This window comes from Ammospiza nelsoni, chromosome 19 (assembly GCF_027579445.1).
Source record: "Ammospiza nelsoni isolate bAmmNel1 chromosome 19, bAmmNel1.pri, whole genome shotgun sequence".
Classification (NCBI taxonomy): Eukaryota; Metazoa; Chordata; class Aves; order Passeriformes; family Passerellidae; genus Ammospiza; species Ammospiza nelsoni.
The window spans coordinates 5,809,646-5,832,838 of NC_080651.1; the positions used below are offsets into that span (position 1 = coordinate 5,809,646).

The window sequence follows — 23,193 nt, forward strand, 5'->3', positions numbered from 1 at the left end:
TACCCTTTTATTTCAGAGTGCAGTTCTCTTACAAGCTTTCCCCACTTGCTTTTCCAGGATAACATTGATAGGTGAGATGAGTCAGTAAATCTCCTTAAATCTCCCTCAGTCTGAAATCTTCATGGGTGATTAACAACTCTGAGACTTGGTCTGATTGAATTTTACCTCAGTAGGGCACTGAAGGTCTCATGGCCACCACAAACTGTCTGGAAGAACCAACACTGCTGTGCTGGGACCTCTATCTCCATTAAATAAAAACATATTTTATAAGCCTGGAGGTAGATTGCAGTGTTTGCACTGCACCTAGAAATTAGTTACAGGTTCTTTTCATGCCTTGTAAGGCTGCCTGGTTTTTTACTTTAGTTTCCTTAATGTTGTAAACTCAAGTGGAAAAGAAACTTGCCAGTGCCACTCAAGCCAACAGAAGAGATTCTGAAGATCCTTTGGAATGTAATATGGTGTTATCCTTCTGAAGTCACATTTCAAAGGAAAATCACTTTTAAAAGCTTTCCATTTATGTGCAAAGCAATAATCTTCCTTTTTAGAAGCACGCAGAAATTCTAGTAAAGTGATCCTGGAAAAATACTTGACCTTCATATTTTGTTCCTTAAACTTTCCTTTGGGACTGCAGTATGCTCTCATGAACATGGAAAAAGGCAAGTGTCAAAGGATGCCAGCAGCAGTTAAAGCTTTGCAGCAGGGAATGCATCTTGTGGTTGCATTAGAAGAGATTCTTGATCAAATCCAAAATTTTCTTTTTCCCCATTAGTTGAAATGCTGGTGCAGAGCCATCATCCTTGGAGCTGTGAGGAAATTCTATTTGTGCTCGAGGTCTTTTCCAAGTTATCAGAGCAGGGTCAGTGATGAAGTGCTGAGCAGGATCTGGCTGTGCTGAAGTGAAGTGGGGTCCCTGGGTCCCATGAGGGTTGTGTGGCCTTCAGAACAGAACTGGGGCTGTGAAGGAATGATGCAAATAAGAAAATGGAAAACTTCACTTGAAAATTGCCTTAAATAAGGAGACACCACTGGGGGTTCATCAGAATTCCCTGGGAAAGAAAGTTACAGCTCAAGGTGCCTCGTTCAAGAGATATATGTTACACAAAGTTTCATTTGTCAAATTGAGGAAATCAGTTTATTCTCTTTAGGAAACTGTTTGATAAGTCTGAGGTGGGTTCATAGTTAATGAATATTAAACGAATGCTGGAAATAAAGCAGATGTTTTTAACAACAGGCAGTTTTCTTTAATTCATGATAAATGTTGCAATCTTAAATATTACATTAAGGGTAGAACACACTCAAACATGAAAAAAGCTGTGGTTGTCCAAGTGGATTTGCCAGTTGGGAGAAATGGACCATGAACAAACTGCTTTCCTTGACATTGTTTTCTCTTTCTGAGAACCTGTGTTGAACTTGTGGAAGATGTCAGCAGCTCTTCAGTGTCTAAGGCTGTAAACTGACCAAATGTTTTTTATCTGAGAACTTCCGCAGAATTTCTTTTCTGCATTTCCCTCAGAAATTTCCAATTTAATGTTCTGATGCGATTTTAATTTTTTTGGTATTATATGAATCCTTTTTGTCAGGTTTACCTGTAGGTGAGTGTGTACATGTGCACATAGCTCTATAATAATGCTAAAACAGAATCTGCCCTTTTTCCAACTCTCCAGGGAAACCATCTGGAATCACCGAGTCAGGTTCCTTGAGGACAGAGTCCTGAGCTCCTGGACATCATTCACCATTTGGAATGCTGGCAAGCAAGGCAAGAAACTCTACAGAAGCTTGTCACCAGCTAATCAGCAAAAGGTGAGCTGGAAAGTGACATTTGTACAAACCCACTTCTTCTTCTTCATATTCTTTTAATCTAACCCAGCAAATTCTCATAAGGTATTTTGTCCCCAAAGTACGAGGTTGATACTTAATATAAATTTAGGCAATTCTCAATATTCTGTGTGATGTATTTCTTCTTTTAAAATGCCATGATATTTTATTTAGAGCTTATGGTGGGCAGGGAGAGCAAGAAAAGCACCATGTCCCTGCTAAGCACAGTAGTAGGTGAGACACAGCTGTAGTAGGCAGGTACTCAGGTGAGTAGAGCAGCTCTTTATTTGGGTTGTGAACTCTTTATTTGGGTGCTGAACTGCCTTGTCCAGAGTCATCCATGCCTGTGTAATATTTGCCCAGTTCCAAAGTGGATACTGGGCACGTCCCTGATCATTGTGAGTCCCTTTGGAAAGGGACTGATTGCCAAAAAGGATTTGATTGCCAAAAAAAAAAAGGGTTTGGTGTGGGCTGAAAGGGTGAGCAGAAACTGCTGGACATGGCTGTCGCATTCACAGTCAGCTGAAAATGCTGGGATTTGGCAGTGGCAGATATTTCTCAGGATAGATTTGTCCAAGAGTCTAAATACCTTGTTTTTATAGCATTTTCTTGTGTGCAATAACTTTGTGTTAGATAAAGGCTTTAGGGCTAATGTCAAATGGCTGTTTCTTATAAAGAGCCACAGAACATTCATTTTATTGCTGCATGTGTTTTTCTTTTCTTAAGAATATGGATGGGAAGACAAAATGACAAATACATATAAAAACCTGATTAATGTTGTGGCCCCCAGACCACACACATATAAAAAAATAGAAGACATTTGTATACACACAGTTAGAATTACTGAATAGGCATGGGAGTAAATGTACAAAGCAAAAACTGAACTGAATTTCCTGTTTGATATTCCAGTGCCAATCCAGTGCCATCCCTCAGTCATTGCCATCATGTGGCAGTGGGTGACCTGGATGAAAAGATATTAAATTAATGAGTTGCTTTACTCAGAAAGGACAGACCTGTCCATTAAATATGATTTTTTATTTCTTGATTTATTATGACTGTTATATTCTGTATGTTATTTCATTATTATATATAATAATCATAATGACAATTATCTTTTATTTATATATATTAAAATCTAAAAAAGTATAAATCCAACTAAAATTAAGTTTAGGCAGAATATAGCTGTCTAAAGTTAATTTTAGTTGGTTTTATACTTTAAGTCAGTTTAGGCTTCTGAGATTTCACCTATGCTTTGTTTGTCTGCATACTTTTATTGAGGTGCAGAATTTCACCAGATGTCCTGACTGACTCTGGCTGCACTGTGGAGTCTCTGCAGGGTTGTTTTCTCAATTGGCACCAAGTACCTGCAGAAAACTTGGGACACAAATTCCTGGGACTAAAAAAAAAAGACCTCAAAAAAACCCTCCTACATACATCTATTATTTTGTAATTTTGAAACAAACCTGGACTGTACTAAATCCTCAGGAAGAGAATTAAATAATTTGAACTGTCAGGTTTAGGGTGTGTAAGAAAACATCTTTTTCAAGAAGAAAATAATGTTTCTAGTATTTTTAGAACCTGGTAAACAAAGCAATTGCATTTCTTCTGCTGACAGGATCTCTGTGGGATGTTGAAAAGCCCAGCTCTGCCCTGTGCCAAAGAGAATTGTTTCTTAGAAAACAAAATTCAGGCAATTCCAGGAAGCAGCAGTCTGTCTATGTTCATACTCACTAACAAATTATTACTTTAGTTTGTTTGGGAAACAGTGTGAATGTGAGCTGTGGTTATGTTAAAAGAGAAAAGGACACCTCAGCAATTCTTTTCCCTCAGCCATCTGTATACTGAATATTAAAGTGATGCTTTGTCTCCCAAGGAGTCAGGCAAAAATCCAAGGCTCAGGATTTTTGCTAAACAGCAACACACGAAAAAAATTATTCCACTAGTAGGTTTTTTTATGAATTAATTACCATGATCTCAGTATTCTTAGGGAAATTCTGCTTCCTGGCTGTCCCCTTCTTGATTCGCTCTGCTGACAGTGGTTCAGTATTAGCATTTCTGCAAGAATGAAGTCAAACAGGCCTTTTTTTGTTTAAGACACATCCGTTGTGTCTATAATTTGCAGCTGAAGATGGAAACCAAATGTTTTTTGGGATGCTCCATGTGCCTGGAGGGTTTCTTAGCTGTCTTGTCTGCTCTTTCATTCTCCATCAGACTTCAGCTAAAAGGAGAACTTGAGCTTTAACATCTCGTGTCATTTCCGATGGCTGAAAATAGAGTTCCAGTGGCTCATGGAAAAGCAGGGGAAAGGCCCAAATAAGCATCAGCTCATTAGTGGGCTGGAAACAGTGCTTGTACACAGCCAGGCCATGCCATTCCTCTGTGACAACAGAAAAAGTCTTTTGAAGGCCCTTTTCCCTGGCTCATCGACCATTTAAAATCATCCATTGGGTTCCCTCTGCCTTTTTCCAAGGGCAGCATCACCAAACCTTGTGTTGCAGCTCTGGTCCTTCAGCTCATCCCCACAGCAAAGAAATGTTCAAATTTGGCAGCATTTTAACCATTCTGAAAGTGTGTGAGTGGCACTGTCAGGGCATGAAAATCAAAGAAATATGAATAAAGAGGAGAATGTTGCACCCACCTCTACAGTGGAATGGCAGTGTGGAAGCAAGTTAAAAGCCTCCAGAACAAGGAAGGAGATGAAATTTGAAAGTTGCAGTTAAATCCAGGTATAAAACATGACATGGGGTAAATCAAGGCTTCATTTTGGGATGTAGTGAACGCTTCTTGGCCAGGAATACTCCCTGTTGTTTCCATGTGGGAGGAAGAGCTTTTTGCAAGCTCTGTTTTGCCAGCACAGAGCTGTGCACACCCAAAAGGTGCCTGGCACACTCAGATTTCCTCTGCAGGGATGAGTCTCTGGCAGTGAGGTCCCTATGAAGGCAGGTGTGTGTTGTACATAACAAGGGAAATGTTTTATATCCAGTGTTTAGCAGCTGATTTTGCATGTTGGATTCTGGTGTTAAAATTCTCCATTGATTTTGTTGTGGGTATGTGCAAAAAGGGGAAGCTGCTGCTGTTTTCAGTGGAATGGTGTCTAAATGGAATAATGAAATTCATTCTTGGGATTTAAGGATACCCTTAGCTTCTGTCCTGGCTGTAGTGCTAAAGAGGTGAAATAAAAGCAGCTCCTGGCACAGAAAATCAGAAAATCACTCAGATTGTGGCTGGTGCTTGCTGGTTCCATGGCATGGCAGAAGCTGTTCATGCCCCCGTGTCCTTATCCTGTTTTTTCATTAGCTGTATCTATGTGAACTTGCATTGTGATGCTTTCAGTTGCTTTGTTTTGACATGAATGGCCAAAATTGATTTTGCTTTTGCAGAGATGTATATTAACATGCTCCTGTTGCACTTTCTACAAGCTTCAATGAAAGAATTATAAATAGAAGAATTAACAGGGTTCACTAGAAGTTTAAAACAGATGGGAGATTCCACGAGATGGGGAGGGAACGCAGCAGGGAAGATCTCAGTAGGATTTTGCAGGTTGTCTCTGGATTTTGCTCAGTGGGATTTTGCAGGTTGTGTCTTTGGAGGTGACTCTGAGACACCAGCTGATGTAAGGAGGAGGGAGAAGTCCCAGTGTGCAGGTGACCATTTATTGGAAGGGTTTTCCAGTTTTCTGTCAGGTTCCACTCAGTTATTCACTCTCCCATGTGGAACTTGCCTCTCATGTCCTTCCAGACCTGAGAATGTGCTGATCTCAGGTTGTTGCTTTCTGTAAATGGCTGTTACAGACCACAGGTGAAAACAAAATCCTGTGAAGATCATTCACCATAAAAGGACATCATTAGGGTGATGAAACCTTTCAGTTTTTCCATTATGAAATCTGAGTGGAATGGGAAGTGTGAGCAAACACTGTCTGCAGTACCCAACCAGTCACACAGGAAAAAACAATTAAACTGTTGTGCAATCCCAGCAGAGCTCCAGCAGGCAGGAACTCCCAGCTGCACCCCAAGGCTCCCTTCTGTCCCTGCTGCTCCTGCTGGCACTGGAGGAGGATGTGCTGCCTTTAAACTCCTTTCCCCAGGGAGGTCTGATAGCCCCAGCCTGGCCCTGCTGAGCCCCTGTGTTTATGAGGAAGAGCAGCCAGAAAAGGGCTTTTATCTTCCTCAAACGTGTCATCCCCTAGCAGAGGTTGTTTCTGAGTTGGTATCTTATCTTTTGAGCAATGTAAACTTTCTATTTGGAGGGAGAAGGCAATTTCTCCTTTTCCCCTTACACTGCTGTTAGTGGAAGTTGCAGTCCATATTTATAAAAATTACTTACAGTAGTTCCTTAGCTTGCCTGTAGCAAGCTCCTCCAGTTTTGAGCTGAGAGAATTAGCAGTGTCCTTTCCTTTAGAATTTTTGTAATTGTGCAGATTTTTATACATGTTTAAAACAAAAACGTGTAATAATTCATATATTTTAGTAACACTGAAGTGTGGTCTCAGGACTCAGTGTGTCATACTGCCAAAGAGTAATTTTGCTAAAAGGGGAGGCTGGAAAAAAGCAAATTGAGACTCCTTTATGGCTTTATAATTCATGGTTTCTCACAGGGAGACAGGAGTTCGTGTGTGCATAGATGTTCTTCATAAAAGCTACAAGAAAGAAGGCCATTAATGCAGGAAAATAAATAGGTGTCTCTGGGTTTATCCTGATAGTGTATAAAGTAAATAACTCCCATAAGCCTGATGCCCTGGCTTCTCCTTGTAGGATAAACAACTGTGCCTAAGTCCTGTATTTAGACTCCAAACACAGCTTTGCTTTAATTGGAAAATAAATAGTGTGTGTCAGAAAAAGAGTTGCCTTACATTTTGGCCACCCACATGGTGTGCAGGCTGCAGAAAAATCACCCATTCAGGTCTGACCTGTTTGTTACTACTGTAAATACCAGGTCTGAGCTGCCTGAGCCCATTGGGAATTATACAGGGAAATACCTCAGTGATAACAAAAAGGGTTTGAGCTCTTTCCATCAAAAAGGGAAATTTGTCACAGGCTCATCTGTGTTCTTTTTTTCACTGAGGGGTTTGTGTGGGGTGTTCTGGGGACTGGAAAGGGCAGAGTTTTCTACACCCAGAAACAGGAGTGATGGAGTGAGAGGGAGAGCTGGAATTAATGGCAATTTAGTGATACAAGGTGTGTCTTTGGAGGGAGACTGTTTACAAGGGGATGTAGTGACAGGACAAGGAGAAATGGTTTTAAACTGACAGAGATTGAGATTAGATATTGGGAAGAAATTGATTCCTGCTGAGAGTCCAGGCACCACTCAGGGGTTTCTGTTAACTGGGTAATAACACACTGAGGGTGAACAGTGAGACTTTCCAGCACAGATCTTGCAGCTGAATTCTCAGGTAGTGACAGAGAATTGTAAATAGAACTTCACTTCACCTTGTGTGATAAGTTTTGGTGGTTTATTTCGGTTTTTATTATCTATAAGAGCATAATCAGCTCAAAAAATAACTTCATTTATTGGACAGTAAATCAACGTATTGTACTTTGTTCCTAGAACTCTCTTGGGTTGACATTGAAGGCATATCTTGCTAAATATTGTTTATTATGATCACAGCTTCCAGGACAGTAAAACACAAGTGGTAGAACTGAGATTTGCTGAATATTGGAGAATTTTAAAGGTGGTTAGCACAGAATTAAGAGAATACATGCAGGGAATTTATCTTCCCACAGTGACTTGTACTGGTTCCCTTCATGTACACACACATTTATAAATCTCTGTGTGTGTACACATCCACACCATCTGATTTTGCAGCTACCCCAAAGCATTGCAGTGGTCATGGAAATGGGGCCAGGGATGTAAAGTGGATCAATCTGTGAATGAGCTGCTTGTGTGTGTCCATCTAACCCAGCTGCACCAGCCACAAACACCTTGTACAATCTCCAGCACCTTCCTGAATTCCCTCCTTCCCTTCTGTTCCCATTCCAGTACTACCACAGGGTTCATGTCCTTCATACAATCCCTGCATCAGAGCAAATTTTCAGCGTGCCCTTGATGTGATTCCTCACTCACTCAGCCCCAGAGTGCAAATTCCATATTTCCTTAATGTTCTGTTCTTCTTTTGGTGCCTGTTTTGTCTTCTCCAGGTCTCCCTGTGTCTCTCTAAGGGGTTCCAAGGACTGTCCCTGCCCAGTTTATCCCCTCATTTCCCTCATTGCTTTGGACACTGGTGCTTTGCAGCCTTATTTGCAGTCCCTTGATAGTTTTGTTTGCATTCTCTTGCCATTGATGTTTAATGAAGGAAGTGGTATGGTATTAGAAAAACCCTCTACACAAACAGAATGAGGTCACTTTAGGTAAAAGAAAACCATCTAAATCACAGGAAGAAAATGTGTGAGAGAGATTTTAGACACGGAAAGCCAGCCAGCCTCTTCAGCCTTCTCTAACTTAATAAATTAATAAACAGCTGTTTGGCTTTTCAGATTTTCTCAGCAGTAAGTGTTGTTAATCAATTTTTAATGCAGCAATTAAAAAGATATGAAAGCTGCTATCCAGCTTTCACCAGAATAATTGATTTCTGTATGACCTGAACTATCTCAACTGTTCTGCTTCAGCATAAGAGCTCCATGTAGATAATATGAATAGATCCAACAGAAGTCAGAAAAAACATAGCCATGTTTATTTTAAAAAGTCTTCCAAAATGTTCCTGGCAACCTAGTGACTCTCAAAAATTAGGCCCCTGTGTATTTTAGATGGCAGGCATTTATTCTGCCTGCATATTTATCATATTTATGAGGAATGCAAATAAAAACCCATCTGAAATATCTGGCACCTAGGGCTGCAAATAATGCTTTCATAACTCCAGTAAGAATAAGCAAAGTGAAGCAGTAATTATTTGTGTTTAAACATCAGATCTGCTGAGCTTTTCAGTTGAAATTGAAGTCCATAACCATAGGAATTGCCAGATTTGGTGTGCTGTGCCCTGGAATTGAGGCTGGTGTTGCAGAGCACCCAGAGCAGTGGTCCTGAGGTGTCTGGGGTACATCCCATGCTTGGGGGGGACAGGAAGAGAGAGGCTCTTATTGCATCTCATCCTGGGCTTTAGTGGAAGTGCCAAAATGAGGAAACTGATCTCTGGGATGAGTTTACTCCCTGAGGATGGGGTTGGTGCTGTTCCCTTATGCAGTCAGTGACTTAGATCAGAATGTGCTCATAGACACCTGCAGAATTTTCTCCACTCCTTGAGACAGACCCAGACAGGATTTAATCAGGGTTTAAGCTCCAAAGGAGGCCCAGGGTGCTTTGTCCTACTCCTGTTTCCATCCCATGCCTCAGCTCTGCTCACAGATACATTACAGGTGAAATGGGGTTACTGAAACATTCTGCTGCTGTTTTCCAGGTAACTGCATTTTGTGATGTTGATGAAAAGAAAATAACAAAAGGATACTACACCTATGAGGAGTCTGAGGTGAGTTACAGGCACTCTTGCATTCTTTATTGTGATCTAGAAGTGTCCTGAAGAATGTGATGAAGGAATTTGTCACTGATCTTGTAGTTGTGTAGCAGCTCATTTTGGTGGAGAGGCAGTGACAGAACATTGGAGGACATTGGAATGCAAACTGGAGCCAAGACTGTCAGCTTCACACCCAGTGAAGTCAGTTTAGAAAGACAAAAATGCTTATTCTGAAAGGATCCTGATGATGGGGTAAAACAGTCTTCACTGACAGGTGTGTCTTCTAAATGGGAGTGGAATTTGGTTTATGAAGGAACCCTCAAAATTGAAAATTTTCCAACTAATTATCTTGTGAATCAAATTACCCTGATGGGAGTGGGACTGAGGGAAGGAGGGACAGGAGGGACAGGAGGGCCCCTCCTCAGGTACAGCATGGAGGAACTGTACAATTCCATACTGGGAAAACACTGAGTGTTTGAGCTGCATGGCAGCAATTGGGATCAGCATTTCTGCCTGGAATTCTGAGGACTCACTGCCCAGCAGCTCAGTAATACTGTCAGTGTGACTGACACAGATCCTGGGCATTGGTCTTCCTAAGACAAACCCATTTTCTCAGATCAGCTGCAAAGATTGTACTGCAGCTGTTGTGAATCCTTAGAAAATCCTGCAGCTTGGATCTGTGCTGAACCCAGATGAGCTTTAGCCCTTTAACAGCTCCAGCAGGAGGGAGGGATCCTCCTCTGTCTCTGCCCTTGTGCCTGCTATGGTGCTGTCTGAGGGCACAGGAATGGATGCAGTTCACTAAAATAGCAAAAAATTAACCAAAAAAAGAGGAACAGTTTGTTATGGGACAAGCCATTGAAGCTGCACACATTGCCATCAGGTCAAAGAGGGAATTGTTTGGGAAAGGGCTGGAAGTAGAATTTGGAGGTGAGGAGGAAGCAGTGGAGCAGTGAGAGCTGCTCCTCTTGGGAACAGAAATTCAGATTTGGTGCAACTTCACACAACCACAGGCAGAGAATGAGCAAGCTCTCTTCAGCATCACAGCTCAACACATTTTCCCCCCTTTTTGAGTTTAGCAGCTCCTAAAACCAAGCTGGCAAGTAACCTGAATGCTTCTGTACCCCTTTCTCCTGCAGGAGAGACCAAAACCAAAAATTCCTGTGTGTCACTTCAGGGATGCAACTCCACCCTTTGTGATCTGTGTGAAGCTGGTGAGTCCCACCCTTGGCTTCACCTGCAGGAGCAGCATTTGCTCCTCAGGAAAATGAGTTTCTATTCACTGTAAGTGCCTTTTCCCAGAAGCTTTTGTTCTACTGAATGGCTTTTTTTAATCACACTGATTGTGCAGGGTATTTTGGGATTTAAATCAGCAGTATTGGGTAAAATTAAGAATAAGGAAAGGGACAACTTAATTAAGAATAAGAAAAGGAACAGCTTCTGTGAAGGGGCTGGATCTGTTGTACTTCTTTCCCCAATACCAAATATGCCCCCAATGAGCACATGCACTCAGCCTCCTTTGGGCCAAGAATTTTGCAGGCCCATGTATGGCAAAGGCTTTGGTTTTAAATCAGACCTTAAAAAGCATTTATTTTGGCCCTGCCAGTTCTGAAGCATTTTCTCTATCTGACTGTGGTAACTTATTTCAAGTAGTTTAATTGCCCTGATAATATAATTAGATGATAACCAGCAGTTCTTCTGCTGTTGTAACACAGGTTTAAAATAGCAAATACATTGCAGTGGTAAAAAACAATAGAAACCCTTTTGACAGCAACTAAAACCTGCAGCTCCACACAACACTGACATTGTAATGCTGGGCTGATCTCTTCAGGGATGGATCAGCTGGATCTCCTCTCCTCTGGTACAGCCTGATTTAACTTGGCACTCCCAGCCTCCTGATCAGCTCTGGGCTCAGAACTTGGGTTGTAAAGCCAGACTGGGAGTGCCTTGGGGCATTATCCTGTACTGCTGCTTGATAAACTCTTGGATCAGCAAGTACTATTACAACTAATTTAATTTTTCATACTGCATATAACAGTGGGTGGAAGTCCCCAGACAAAACATCTGTGCAACCTGTTCTGAAGCACATTTAATCTGTGAAGCCCTTACAATGAGACTATTATACAACATCTTGTCTGCAAACTCTGCTCTCTGACTGCAGTTGGGATTTCAGTCTATTTTTCCCCTCATGGCCACTGAGCATTTTCTGCTTGCTTATTCTTCACCAACCAAAGTTCATCACCATTTTCTGAAGAAGGAAGTGTGCTTTAAGGGGCTTTATTGGCTTTTATTTTGCTGTTCAAGGTAGGGGATTATTTTTCCTTTTGATACAGACAAAACCTGCATGTTCCTTTGCAGCTCTGAGAGGGTGATTTTGGAGATTAGATGTGTTTATTAAGTGGGCTGTTTACCAGAAGTGACTCTCTTGGCCATGTACTTGGAGCAGCATTGGCTCATTTATTTTTTCAGGCAGTTCCTCCCTTGTGAGCACTGGCATGGCTTTGGTACCAGAGCAAATCCTTCTGCAAGAAGCAGGCATCCTCTGATCTTTGCTCATTTTACAATGGCTTCACAGGCAGCTGGGGCTGGAATTCTGCTCTCTGTGTGTGAGTTTTTGCTGAAGAGAATCAAAGTGTGGCTTTAGCTGCTCAGGGCCACTTCACCCAAGGGTTTGTGCACCCTGTTTGCTCTTGCTTGGAGGTAAAAGCAAAATGCTTGGAAATGCTGCTTTGTGCCCTGCCTTGGCTTGGATTCCAACGGCTGGAAATGAAAGGGATTTTTATTTTTCTGTCACAGCAATTAAAGTAGTTTGACTGTATAAAGTTTTCAGAAAATTTGTAGTTAAATCTCTTATTGTACAGCCCTGCCTGGCTTTTCCTGTGCTTTGTGAATGGAAGATTTGTCTTTAACTCTCCCACTTAATTTAGCATCTGGACTCTTATGTGTTTTTTTTAAACCCTCTATAAAGCAGGTTATTTTTTTTCCACTCCTTCAGTTCCAGTTGGATTCCCTTTCTGTAACTTCCCATCTTAAACATTCACAGTTAAAACTTCACTCTTGCTGTTCTGGGCCAACCACACAAACATTAATTTTTTGGGGGAATTTTTTTTGGGACATTCCTTAAGATCAGTAATTCAGGATTGCAGGAAGTGCTCAGGAATGCTGAATTTGCCCTGTTTTCCTAATGACATCACTGAGGTTGCTCAAGGACCAAATGTAGCCAGTTCCTGTCCTGATAACTTGACTGGGGCTCAAAAGGAAACACCTTTAACTCTGCAGAGTACTTCATCTGCTTGATGAAGGGCTTGTTTTATCAGACAACCTAATCAGTGCTCAGAATCCACCCAAACCCCTTGTTTTGTCCATTTTCTGCCAATGTCAGAGTTGGCAAACACCAGAGCAGAGCTGGGCTGAGCAGCCTTTGTGTGCCCCAGAGCAGCACTGCACAGGGAGGAGCTCTCTGATATCCCCCCAACACTGATTTGAATGCTAAATTTTCAAAATACCCTGAATTTTTCAATAGAAACTTTCCTGGGCCTTTGGTTCTGCAAATGGAACTTTCTTTTCTGACCTAAAGAATCAGTGACCCCAACCTGCTACAGCCTGAAATGAGTTTGAGCTCATTTTCTTCTTCTTCCCTCACAGGACATGACAGGTGGAGCCTTTGAAACAAACCTGGCCACGCTGAACCTGAAGGAAGGGAAGGATTATTATCACTTTAACTAAAGCAAGGTGAGGCAGTGCTGCTCTCTGTGTGTCTGGGTGCAGGAAAACCAAACTCTTCAGGGGTTTAGAACTTTTTAGTCATTTGGGATTTGTTAATTTAATCTTTGGGCTGAGTAACCCCTTTGTAAGGGAGGTCACAGTTACACCAGAGTAATGCTGTGTGCATTACTTTTTACTGTGCACATTAGTAGTTATTACTGGGGTTTTTTTACTGTGTGCATTACTACTTTTACTGTTGCATATCACTCAGTTTGCTGGTAAATTGTGATTAACAGTCAGTGAGCTCCACTAATTCCAACTCCCAGTCCAGCTTGCAGGAATACTTAAGAAGTATTGAATAATCTAATTTATAGTTACTTTATTCAAAACCAAACAGCGTGTGAGCCAGCCAGGTTGGAAGTGAACACCTGAAGTTTGCAGCATTTGCATCACAGAGAAACTGGCTTGGTTTTAGCTTCTCTGCCTGAATTTTTCCTTCCTTTCACATTTGTAGAGATGTGTCTATACACACACATAGCCACTATTCTACTGTTGGGATTTAATTGCAGCCATAAAATAACAGTGTAATTACATTAGAATGTGGCCTCCCATCACATTGAGCTCACTAAAGATCAATTTCAGAGTGATTTCATTTTGTAGGGGTAAGAAATGAGCTGGAGTTCTGGCAGTCTGGAGTCTCCTAGCAGTCCTGGAGCTGCTTGAAGAACTGCCTCACCTTCTTCAAAACTGAGTTTACCACAAAACTAATTTATCTGAATTAGTTACATAAAGAGCTGTTAAGCTCTTTATTTGTTTAAAGCTGTGTATTTGCTTATTTGTTAAGAGAGGCTTTGACATCAGCTGAAGTGAAACCTGGATTTTTTTTGGTTAACTATGACATAGGAATAACAGACTTTTCCACAGGGACATTAGATGCTCAGGATGATTTCAGTATCACTGAGTGTTGCCATTCTCACCTCTGAAAAATCAATCTTGAAGAGATCAGTGCAGCAGGTCAGGTTTAATTCTTGCTGTGTGTACAAGCACAGGCTCCATTCAGGGAGGTACAAAACCCTGACACCAAACCAGACAGCTCAGAGCATGACAAGAACCTGCCAGACAGCAACATTAAAAACTGAAAACAAGGAATTTTTATCTTCTTCCTGTGGCACATGGGTGCTTTCAGGCAGGCTCTGCCTCTCCTGCCCAGCAGGGCAGTGCTCAGGTGTCAGGATGGATCAGGATGTCACAGCTCAGCCTCTTCCCACCCTGGATCCACTGAGCAGCTCCAGGACAGCCCAGCAGCAGGACCTGCTCTCCTCATGCTGAACTCTGCAGGGAGAAAGGGAAACGGAAGGGGAAAGGGAAAGGGAAAGGGAAAGGGAAACGAAAAGGAAAAAGAAAAAAGGGAAAAAAGGGAAAAAAGGGAAAAAAGGGAAAAAAGGGAAAGTCACTTGGAGCAGGCAGCCGCCCTGCTCCCCTCACCCAACACCTTCACCTTGGAATTCCCAGCGAGGGGGGAATTTTGGGTTGCAGGTGGGAGATTCTGGGGAGTTTTACACTCAGAACAAACCCCCAACTCCCTGTTTTTCCTGGGAATTGGAGACCTTTGTTTTTTCCAGGAAACAAGGGGAAAGAAAACCCAAACCACCTGTTTTTCCTGGGAATTTGAGGGGAAACCTCCTGTTTCTCACAGGAATTGAGGAAAACCCCCCCAAACCCCCCATTTTTCCTGGCAATTTGGGAGATCCCTCCCTCCAAAGCCCCCCATTTTCCCTGGGCGGGATTTGGGATCCCAGATTTACCCCCAGACCCAAGACCATCTCAGATCCATCCTGGGGGGGCTTCAGGCACAACAGGGAGGAGGTAAAATCCCCCTCCCTCCCATTCTCAATTTTTCTGGAGGGAAATTTGGGATTTTGAGCCATTTTTGGGGGGGGGAACTGCAGCTCTTTGTGGCATTGCTGTCCTGGCACTTCCCAGCCCTGTAATTAACTAACGCAAACAGAAAAGAAAATATAAAGCCGCAATATTTAGTCCTTTTAACACCATGGTTTGAACAACCCTCGAGCAAATTTCAAAAATTTAAAGGAGTAGAAAGTATTGATTTCAGCTGGAAGCCAACTTCATTCTCCTTTTTATCCTGCCATATCTCCCTCAGAGATACTTGGATTTAGATGTATTTAGATATTTCTTATTATTTTAGATATTTTATTATTTTATATATTTTTATTCTTTATTATATTTTTATTATTTTACTATTTTAGATATTTTTAGATATTGTTATTTCTTAATATTTTAGATATTTCCTATTATTTTGTTTATCTTAGAGACAGCTCTCTCCTAAAGTATCAGTCTTCTCTAAGCTTTCAAAAATTAAGGATTGACACAAGGACTTTTTTGAGATCAGAGAGTTTATCTTTTAAGATCTCTCATTTTGGGCATAACCTTTCTATTACTTGATTAAAAAACTTTTAACAGCAACACTCAGGTCAGTTTTTTGTTCTAAAAACAACTCCTTGCTGGGCAGGAGGTTCAGACTCTTGTTTCCCAGAATTATAAAAATGTTAGCTGAGGTTTCTTAAAATTGTACTAGAAGCAGATGGTAAAAACTGGAAAATGAGTGAAAACACTGCCATGAGTCAGCAGGAGGTCTTTGAAGGGTATTCATAGTGTCTTAAGAATGAGTCTTTAAAGAAAGATAAATATTTATATCTACACAGCAACACATATTCTTTAAAACACTAAAAAACCTCTTCTAGAACCTCTACCAAAGCAGAAAGTTCTGTACTTCTGAAATACTGAGCTGGGTGGGCATGTCCAAACGATCTAAAAATATACATTACATACATATATATATATATATATTTATGTATATATATACACTTTATGGTTTTGTATGCTATCCATCCACAGAGGCAGTGCTGCAATGCTGTGGTCTGCACCACCTCATGCCATCATTTGCTGCTGAAATGGAGAAGTTGCTGTCGCTTCCCCTTGCCCAGGAAGGGCAGAGGAGCAGTGGCTGCACATCTGTGTCTGGAATGCGCCCTGGAACGGGGCTGGGAGGGCCTCAGGCAGCAGCTCCAGCCATCCCACGTGTGCTGCAGCTGGCTGGGAACATCCTCAGGGACAGCTCCATGGAAAAAGCAGCCCCTGGAGCACATTCCCACCTCACCTTGGCCACCAGCTGGGGTCTGGGCACTTTCATGAGGTCGCAGAGGCAGTTTCGTCTCTCCCTCACCACGGGCAGCTCTGCTTCCCTGGGAGAGCAAAGGTGATTTCCAGTTAATTCAGGAAAATCCATAAAACATCCATAAAACACCCTCAGTGATCCCTGTCCCCCCTGCACCACAATGGATGTGTCCTTTCATGCACATTTCAAATGACAAGGGTTTTTTTGTTGTGTCACATTTGAAGGCTAAAGGACCATTTTTGTACCACCCTAAGTCAGATAAACCACAAATACACACCAGATCTGCCACAGGTCTAATAAAATGGCTAATTTTAGCTAATATGAGCCACTGGCTAATAAAAGGTCCAAGACTATTCTTTTATAGGGTTTTATATTAAAAAAACCCACTTATTTGTACAACTTTTTTGATTAGAAGTTCATTTAATTTATTCTCTAAAGTGATTGGATTTGGAAAAGACTCTCCCATCCCCTCTAAAGAAAAAGCAAAAAAGGGTGAGTTATTTATAACTTCAACCTTTTTTTTTTCACACCTTGGACAATTTGTCTTATTTACCACTGGAAATTTCCCTGTGGCTAAACAAAGTGTATTATTTATAGAGTAATTTGTTTAAACTCTGCATGACACAATTGTATGATAAAGTCTCTGGAGTCCCAACAAGGAAAATATGTGCATCCCAGTAATTACCATACTCCTTCAAATTCTCATTTGGCTTCCTGCTGCTAATACTTAGGGTAATTCAGAATTTAAACTGATTATTTTAGCACTGGGAGACCTTGAGGAAAACAAGCAGCTCACTGTGACACTCAGCAACAACTTCAAATCTCTTTTTCTGTAAACAGCTCAAATCTACCAAGATAAAACAATTAAGTTTTGAGTAAATGAGCCCTTTGTCTTTCATCTCAGAGCAGTGGCCACAGTGCAGCAAGGCACTCAGGGCTTGCTCCAAGCCAGTGTAAGCCAGGCACACCCTAAAAATGACAGGGTGAAAACAGAATATTCATTTCTCTGGAGTGTTTTTTGGGGGAAGTGTTTTGCTTTGATTTAGGAATGAGTTGTTTATGAGCAGAGCTGAACTCCACAGCTTTTCCTGTAGCACTGTGAGTGGAACCATCCCTGGGGACAGCACTCAGCTCATCCTGCAGTGTCAGGAACAAATTCCTTATGCAATTCCTGAGCCAGCCTGCCCTTAAATGCAGGTTTGCTCATGGAGCTCTGACTCACACCCAACACAATCCTAAACTTCCACCTGCATTAAACAAGGAACTGTAACCACAGCAGAACTTCCAACCTGAGACTCCTGTTCCAGTTTTGTACTGGAAAATGCAGAAAAAGAGCAGCAGCCACCCCTGCAAATGATAAACTCAGATAAACTTTTCACAAATATAAAGTTCTTTAAGCTCAAGCACGGAAATAAAAGTCAAACAGTGTAACTGCAATCCGCAACTCTGTCACCCATCCTTAAGGTGTATTTGTTCTTTGAACTTGTCTGGGATAAATTTATTTCCATGAAATGTCAATGAACACAAAAAGCCATTTAATATAATGACTAAATAAATTATATATTTTTCTATATTTGTCTGTTCTCTGTTACTGCTGTTTGGGCCAGGTCTGTGACAAGGAAAAATGTTTAACAAGGCAGCAAAATGAATAAACAAATTATTACCTTAAAATTCTGTATTTTCTCAAACCTGCCCAGCTAATAATGCCCAATGCTAGAATTTGCAGAAAGGAGAAAATCCAGTGCCAAAATTCCCTGCTCCTGTCACTGCAAAGGGGCTCATGGAATGATTCTCTTAATCTAAAAGTCACTGGATCATGCTCATGAAGAACAGGACCCTCTCCCCCTGCCCCTGGAAGGAGGTAAGTAAAAAAAAAAAAGAATTACATTCTATGAAGTGGTTGTTTAATTCATGCCATCCTATCCTGGGAAACATCTAAACTGCTCCAATTCCAAATCTTTGCTTGAATACAAGGCTTGTAGCATGTTGAGTAATTACATTTCATGGGAGATTTGAGCTGTTCTGCTAATTCTGTTGTTTTCCAGCTTGCAGAGATCCTTCCTTTCCCCAAATCCTGCCAGTGCTCGTAAATGCCAAGAAACTGTCTGTGCACTTGAAGTTTGACTGTTTGCACAGCCCAGTCTCTGCTTTGTGGAAAACTTCCAAGATTTCCTCCCTTTTTATGTTGTTAGAAAAATATGGCTATTTTACTTTATCTAATGGTGATTTTATACATCCCCTTCCAGTGGGCCAGGATCCTGGAGAGCTCTTTAGAGCAGAGGAATGTCATGGAAGCAAGAAAGAGCTGAACCTGAGCTATCACACTTTCACAGGGACTCAGTTTCGGTCCCTCCAGGGCACAGGGGCTGTTTGGGGACAGCACTGCACTCACCAGTTGGTGTCACTGAGGATGGCCATGGCCTGCTCCATGATGGCCGGGTCCACCACGTCACTGTAGGTCAGCAGCATCTCGTACACCTGGCTGGCCGTGGTCTTCCTGATCTGCAGGGATAGGGAGAGGCAGCAGAGAGCCAGGCCAGAGCCACAGGGATGCTGAGGGCAAGGGGACACCCAGGGACCCACAGGGACCCACAGGGACCAGCCAGGCCAGAGCCACAGAGGCTGCTGAGGGCAGGGGACACCCAGGGACCCACAGGGATCATCCAGGCCAGAGCCACAGGGATGCTGAGGGCAAGGGACACCCAGGGACCCACAGGGACCCACAGGGACCAGCCAGGCCAGAGCCACAGGGATGCTGAGGGCAAGGGGACACCCAGAGACCAGCCAGGGACCCACAGGGACCAGCCAGGCCAGAGCCACAGGGATGCTGAGGGCAAGGGGACACCCAGGGACCCACAGGGACCCACAGGGACCAGCCAGGCCAGAGCCACAGAGGCTGCTGAGGGCAGGGGACACCCAGGGACCCACAGGGACCAGCCAGGCCAGAGCCACAGGGATGCTGAGGGCAAGGGACACCCAGGGACCCACAGGGACCAGCCAGGCCAGAGCCACAGGGATGCTGAGGGCAAGGGAGCCACAGGGATCATCCAGGCCAGCTCCTGAGATCATCCAGGCCAGCTCCTGCACAGGACCATTCCCAGGAGTCACACCCTGGGGATGGTCCTGTGCAGGACCACCCTGTCCATCCCTGGTGTCCCAAGCAGCCTCATGGCTGTGCCCATTCCCTGGGCAGTGCCCCATTGTGGAAACCCCCCTGAGGATCCCCCTGATCCCCTAAAAAGTTCTGTGCCAGAATTAAGAAATGAACAGGACTTTTGGTTTTTTCAGTCTTCTTCTCTTACCAACAGTTCAGCACACTGTCTGCATCTCAGTGTACAAGGACAAGCCACCAAAAATCACATTTGAATTATTTTTCATTTGTAAAATTCTTTTTCATTTCTCAATTTTTCAATGTGCAGTCTTCAGTACTTACTATAGGGAAGGGATGGCAAAGGAGGAGAAACAGCTGGAAGAAAACTTTCTCTCTCATGTCTCCTTGAAATTGAATCAGCCCACAAAATCTAGAAAATATCAGAAAAAAAATCAGATTATAACTTTTGTTTCATAACAGATTATAAAATCAGATATAACTTGTGTTATAACTGCACAAGTAAGTTTTGAGAACTAGGATGAAGATAGACATTGGGAAAAAAACAGGGAGGGGAAAAAGAAAAAGCAAATTATTCCCTTTTTTTTTTTCTTTCTCTACAAAGAAAAAGCAAATTACTCCCTTTAAGCATCTTAAGGACTATAAAAATTTTAAACCTTGTTCAACTTAATCACATCATATGTTTCACTTCAACCATCCAGAACTATGAGACTTCCACAACCTTCAATCACATGTATCTGTGTGTATTTTCCATATAAATTCCACATGAACCAGACCTCAGTGTTCCATCTGGTAAGTGAAATACTCCTCATTTCTGGGAGGAAAGATTGATTTCATTAACTCACACTCCTATGCTGGAGCGAAGCTTCCGGATGTCTTTGGACCTTTTGATCTCTTCTTTACAGAGAGTGAACAACTTCACTGGGAAGGGATGGCTGAGAATGGGAAAGAAAGAAAGAAAAAAAGATGAGCAGAAGGTTTCAGCAGAATTTCAAAGACATTTCATGATTGTCAGGATGCCAAAATAACATTCCAGGGCAAGGCAAGACACACTGCAGGCTGGTTTGTGCTTCCCCCCAGCAGCTCAGGGGAGTTTGGCCACCACGTTCCTGAGCCTTATTATTATTTATAATTTAATCATTAATTATTTACATTGCTATTATCTGTGTGCTGAGGAGTGAACTCCTCTTAGCCAAACAGGTTCAGTCCATGCAGGATAACTGCCTTGCCATGGCTTGTGTTAAAGCAGTGTGCAATGATCAGAAATACCATGTCAGGAATTACATTATCCTATGGCCAAATAACAGTTACTCAGTCTGTGTATCATCATGGTCATTCCCTAAGGTCTCCAACCAAACTTTACATAAAAGGGGATGAATGTTGTTCATAACTACTCCATTTTACAGCCCAAATCATCATGGTCATTCCCTAAGGTCTGCAACCAAATTTACATAAAGGGGATGAATGTTGTTCTTAGCTACCCCACCATTTCACAGCCCAAATTCCTTCAGTGATTCCAGACAACGTAATTAAACAGAGGGTTCACAGTTCTATTACATGGACAGGCCATGAAGCCATCTTTAAATATATTTAGCAAATTCTTTTCTTTTTCCACACAGTCTGGGAAACGTGATTCTCACAGCTCTTTCCCAGACGCTCGTACAAACACAAGTGCTATTAGTTATTCCAAGGATCTATTTAAGAGAAGGAAAGAGGGACTAATGCTTTTATTTCAGTTCAAATTATTTAATCTCTTACTTGCCACACTCAAGGCTGAAGTGCCTAGATGCAAAAGAAACTATTTCATATTTGTCTAGTGAGCACAATAACTTTGAGGCTGTGTATTTTGGAAACCTCACTGCATTGTGTATGGGAAGCAGAAAGCAAAAATAGCAACATTCATTTTCTACTACTGCAATTCAGAGCTGTGGATAAAAGCTATTGAAGAAAGCTGGGTACTGTCATCTGTTGAAGGGCAGAATATTTAAAATAAGATGTTTATAGCAGTGCCAAGATGTTTTGTTAAGGTAACGTGCCTTGTTCTGTAGAGTCTTCCAGACAAGAGTTAGTGTTTTTTAATGACTTTTTAAAAATTTGTAACAAAATCCTGGCATGTACTGGCAAACAGTGAACTACTTTAAAAAAGTGAACAACAAACCATGGTAAACTGAGGTGAAGAATTCTATACATGGTGGGAAGAACAGACATCTGCATGAACGAGTCTGTGTGTGTCTACAGGCATGGATTGGTCTGGGTTGGAGAGGGAAGAGCTCTCTGAATGCTGAGGTATATTTTGTCTTACCTTGGTGGAATTTCTCCTCCTCCCTCCCCAATTACACAAATTCCCTGTGCACAGAGCTAATTGCAATCCCTGCAGTGCATGCCTGCCTCTCAGCACAGGCCAGGCCAGTCAGTGAATTAGGTGAGATTTAAACTGGTTGAACAGCAGGGACAAAACTGAGAAGGGGAGCAACAAAAAGACCAATTGGAACAAGAGCATCTGGAACAAATTTAAAACATGGAACCTCATGAGCAGCATTTTGTGTTTAAAACAGATGCACTTTCCTTTCTGTTGGTTGCCAATTCTACATTTGCAATAACCAAACTTAACCTGTGTGTGATCTCAAATGACTCAAATAGCTTGGCCTCTGTAAAGGAAATTGAGAAAATTCCTTCTCCTGTGTGGGCACTGTGCCAGCAGGAACAGCATCAGCCCTGGGGAAGGAAAGTTCTCTGTGCATTCTGTGCACTGGGGACATGTGGCACTGCCAGAGGTGAGCTGGGTCTCAGCAGTGCCACTGCCAGGGTGCAGCTGCCACCAGCCCCTGCCTGCTTCCTGCTGCACAGCTGTTCATGCAAGAGCAGGAAAACTGCTTAAAACCAATCCAGGGGAGCATGGACACATGGAAATTATCATGGATATGTGGGGACACAGACTTCCTTAAAGCACTGCAAGATCACCAGAAAAACCAGAATACATGGGTGCTGCTGTTAGTGTGTAAAGTACCTAGATGTAGGAGAGAGAAATGCCATTTATTACCCCAGAGAGCACAAGACCCTGAGCTGCCATTCCAAGGCTGTTCTGTTTTCACGGCCCTGAGTATCATTGCCATCTTACCACACTTGTGAGGAGCCAGCAGCCCCCAGGGCAGCCCCAGCAGCACTGGGGATCCCTCATCCACTGAGCAGCAGGACCCTGCACCACAGTGAGCAGTGACACTCCAATGCCAGCTCTGCCAGTGGCCTCAGCTCTCTCTCCTCTGTCCTCCCTGCCCTCAAGGGTCCTCCCACCATCCAGGTACCTCTGTGCTTTCAAAGCAGCCTCTGGAGAGCTCCAGCAGCCCAGAGGGCATTTCTGAGAGCTCTGCTTCAAGCTGTGCCCGCTGCCTCCAGCAGTCCCCAACCCACAAACTCCCTGCACTGCCACCAGAGCAGCTCCACAAACTGCCCAGGAATGGAATCAGGAGGGTTTGGGCTGTGTGAGCACAGAGCTGAGGGCTCTCTGCCCTGTTTGATGGGAGCAGCAGTCAGTCAGTGATGCTGCAGCATCCCCAACACTTCAGCCCAGCACCCACCTGCCTGCTGCCAGGAGAAACCTTCCTCTTATTCCCTCCCTATTCCCTTCCTATTTCCCTCCCTAGTCCCTTCCTATTTCCTTCTTATTTCCCTCTCTATTCACTCCCTATTTCCTTCCCTCTTCACTCCATATTCCCTTCCTATTTCCCTCCCCATTCCTTTCTACTTCCCTCCCTATTCCCTCCCTATTTCCCTCCCCATTCCTTCCTATTTTCTTCCCTATTCCCTTCCTATTCCCCTCCCTATTCCCTCCTTATTTCCCACCCTATTCCCTCCCAATTTCCCTCCTATTCCCCTCCCTACTCACTCCCTATTTCCCTCCCCATTCCTTTCTATTTCCCTCCCTATTTC

The 23,193-nt window shown here is 42.7% G+C and overlaps 2 protein-coding genes across 3 annotated transcripts in view; one reads left to right on the plus strand and one right to left on the minus strand.

The window, feature by feature from the left end:
• The window catches only part of B3GNTL1 (UDP-GlcNAc:betaGal beta-1,3-N-acetylglucosaminyltransferase like 1), a 106,855-nt gene extending 89,125 nt beyond the window's left edge, over positions 1 to 17,730 (plus strand). For both annotated transcript variants that reach the window (XM_059485608.1, XM_059485609.1), the window contains 5 exons: positions 1,665 to 1,800; positions 9,203 to 9,271; positions 10,396 to 10,470; positions 12,902 to 12,988; positions 15,878 to 17,730. In XM_059485608.1, coding sequence (XP_059341591.1) covers positions 1,665 to 1,800; positions 9,203 to 9,271; positions 10,396 to 10,470; positions 12,902 to 12,982 — 361 coding nt within the window. In that variant the 3' untranslated portion in view covers positions 12,983 to 12,988; positions 15,878 to 17,730. The remainder of the gene's footprint in view (positions 1 to 1,664; positions 1,801 to 9,202; positions 9,272 to 10,395; positions 10,471 to 12,901; positions 12,989 to 15,877) is intronic.
• Positions 12,918 to 23,193, minus strand: part of TBCD (tubulin folding cofactor D) — a 122,689-nt gene continuing 112,413 nt past the window's right edge. Inside the window, exons 36-40 of the mRNA XM_059485606.1 lie at positions 20,112 to 20,201; positions 19,591 to 19,678; positions 18,550 to 18,659; positions 16,140 to 16,224; positions 12,918 to 14,293 (exon numbers count right to left, since the gene is read on the minus strand). Coding sequence (XP_059341589.1) covers positions 14,282 to 14,293; positions 16,140 to 16,224; positions 18,550 to 18,659; positions 19,591 to 19,678; positions 20,112 to 20,201 — 385 coding nt within the window. The 3' untranslated portion in view covers positions 12,918 to 14,281. The remainder of the gene's footprint in view (positions 14,294 to 16,139; positions 16,225 to 18,549; positions 18,660 to 19,590; positions 19,679 to 20,111; positions 20,202 to 23,193) is intronic.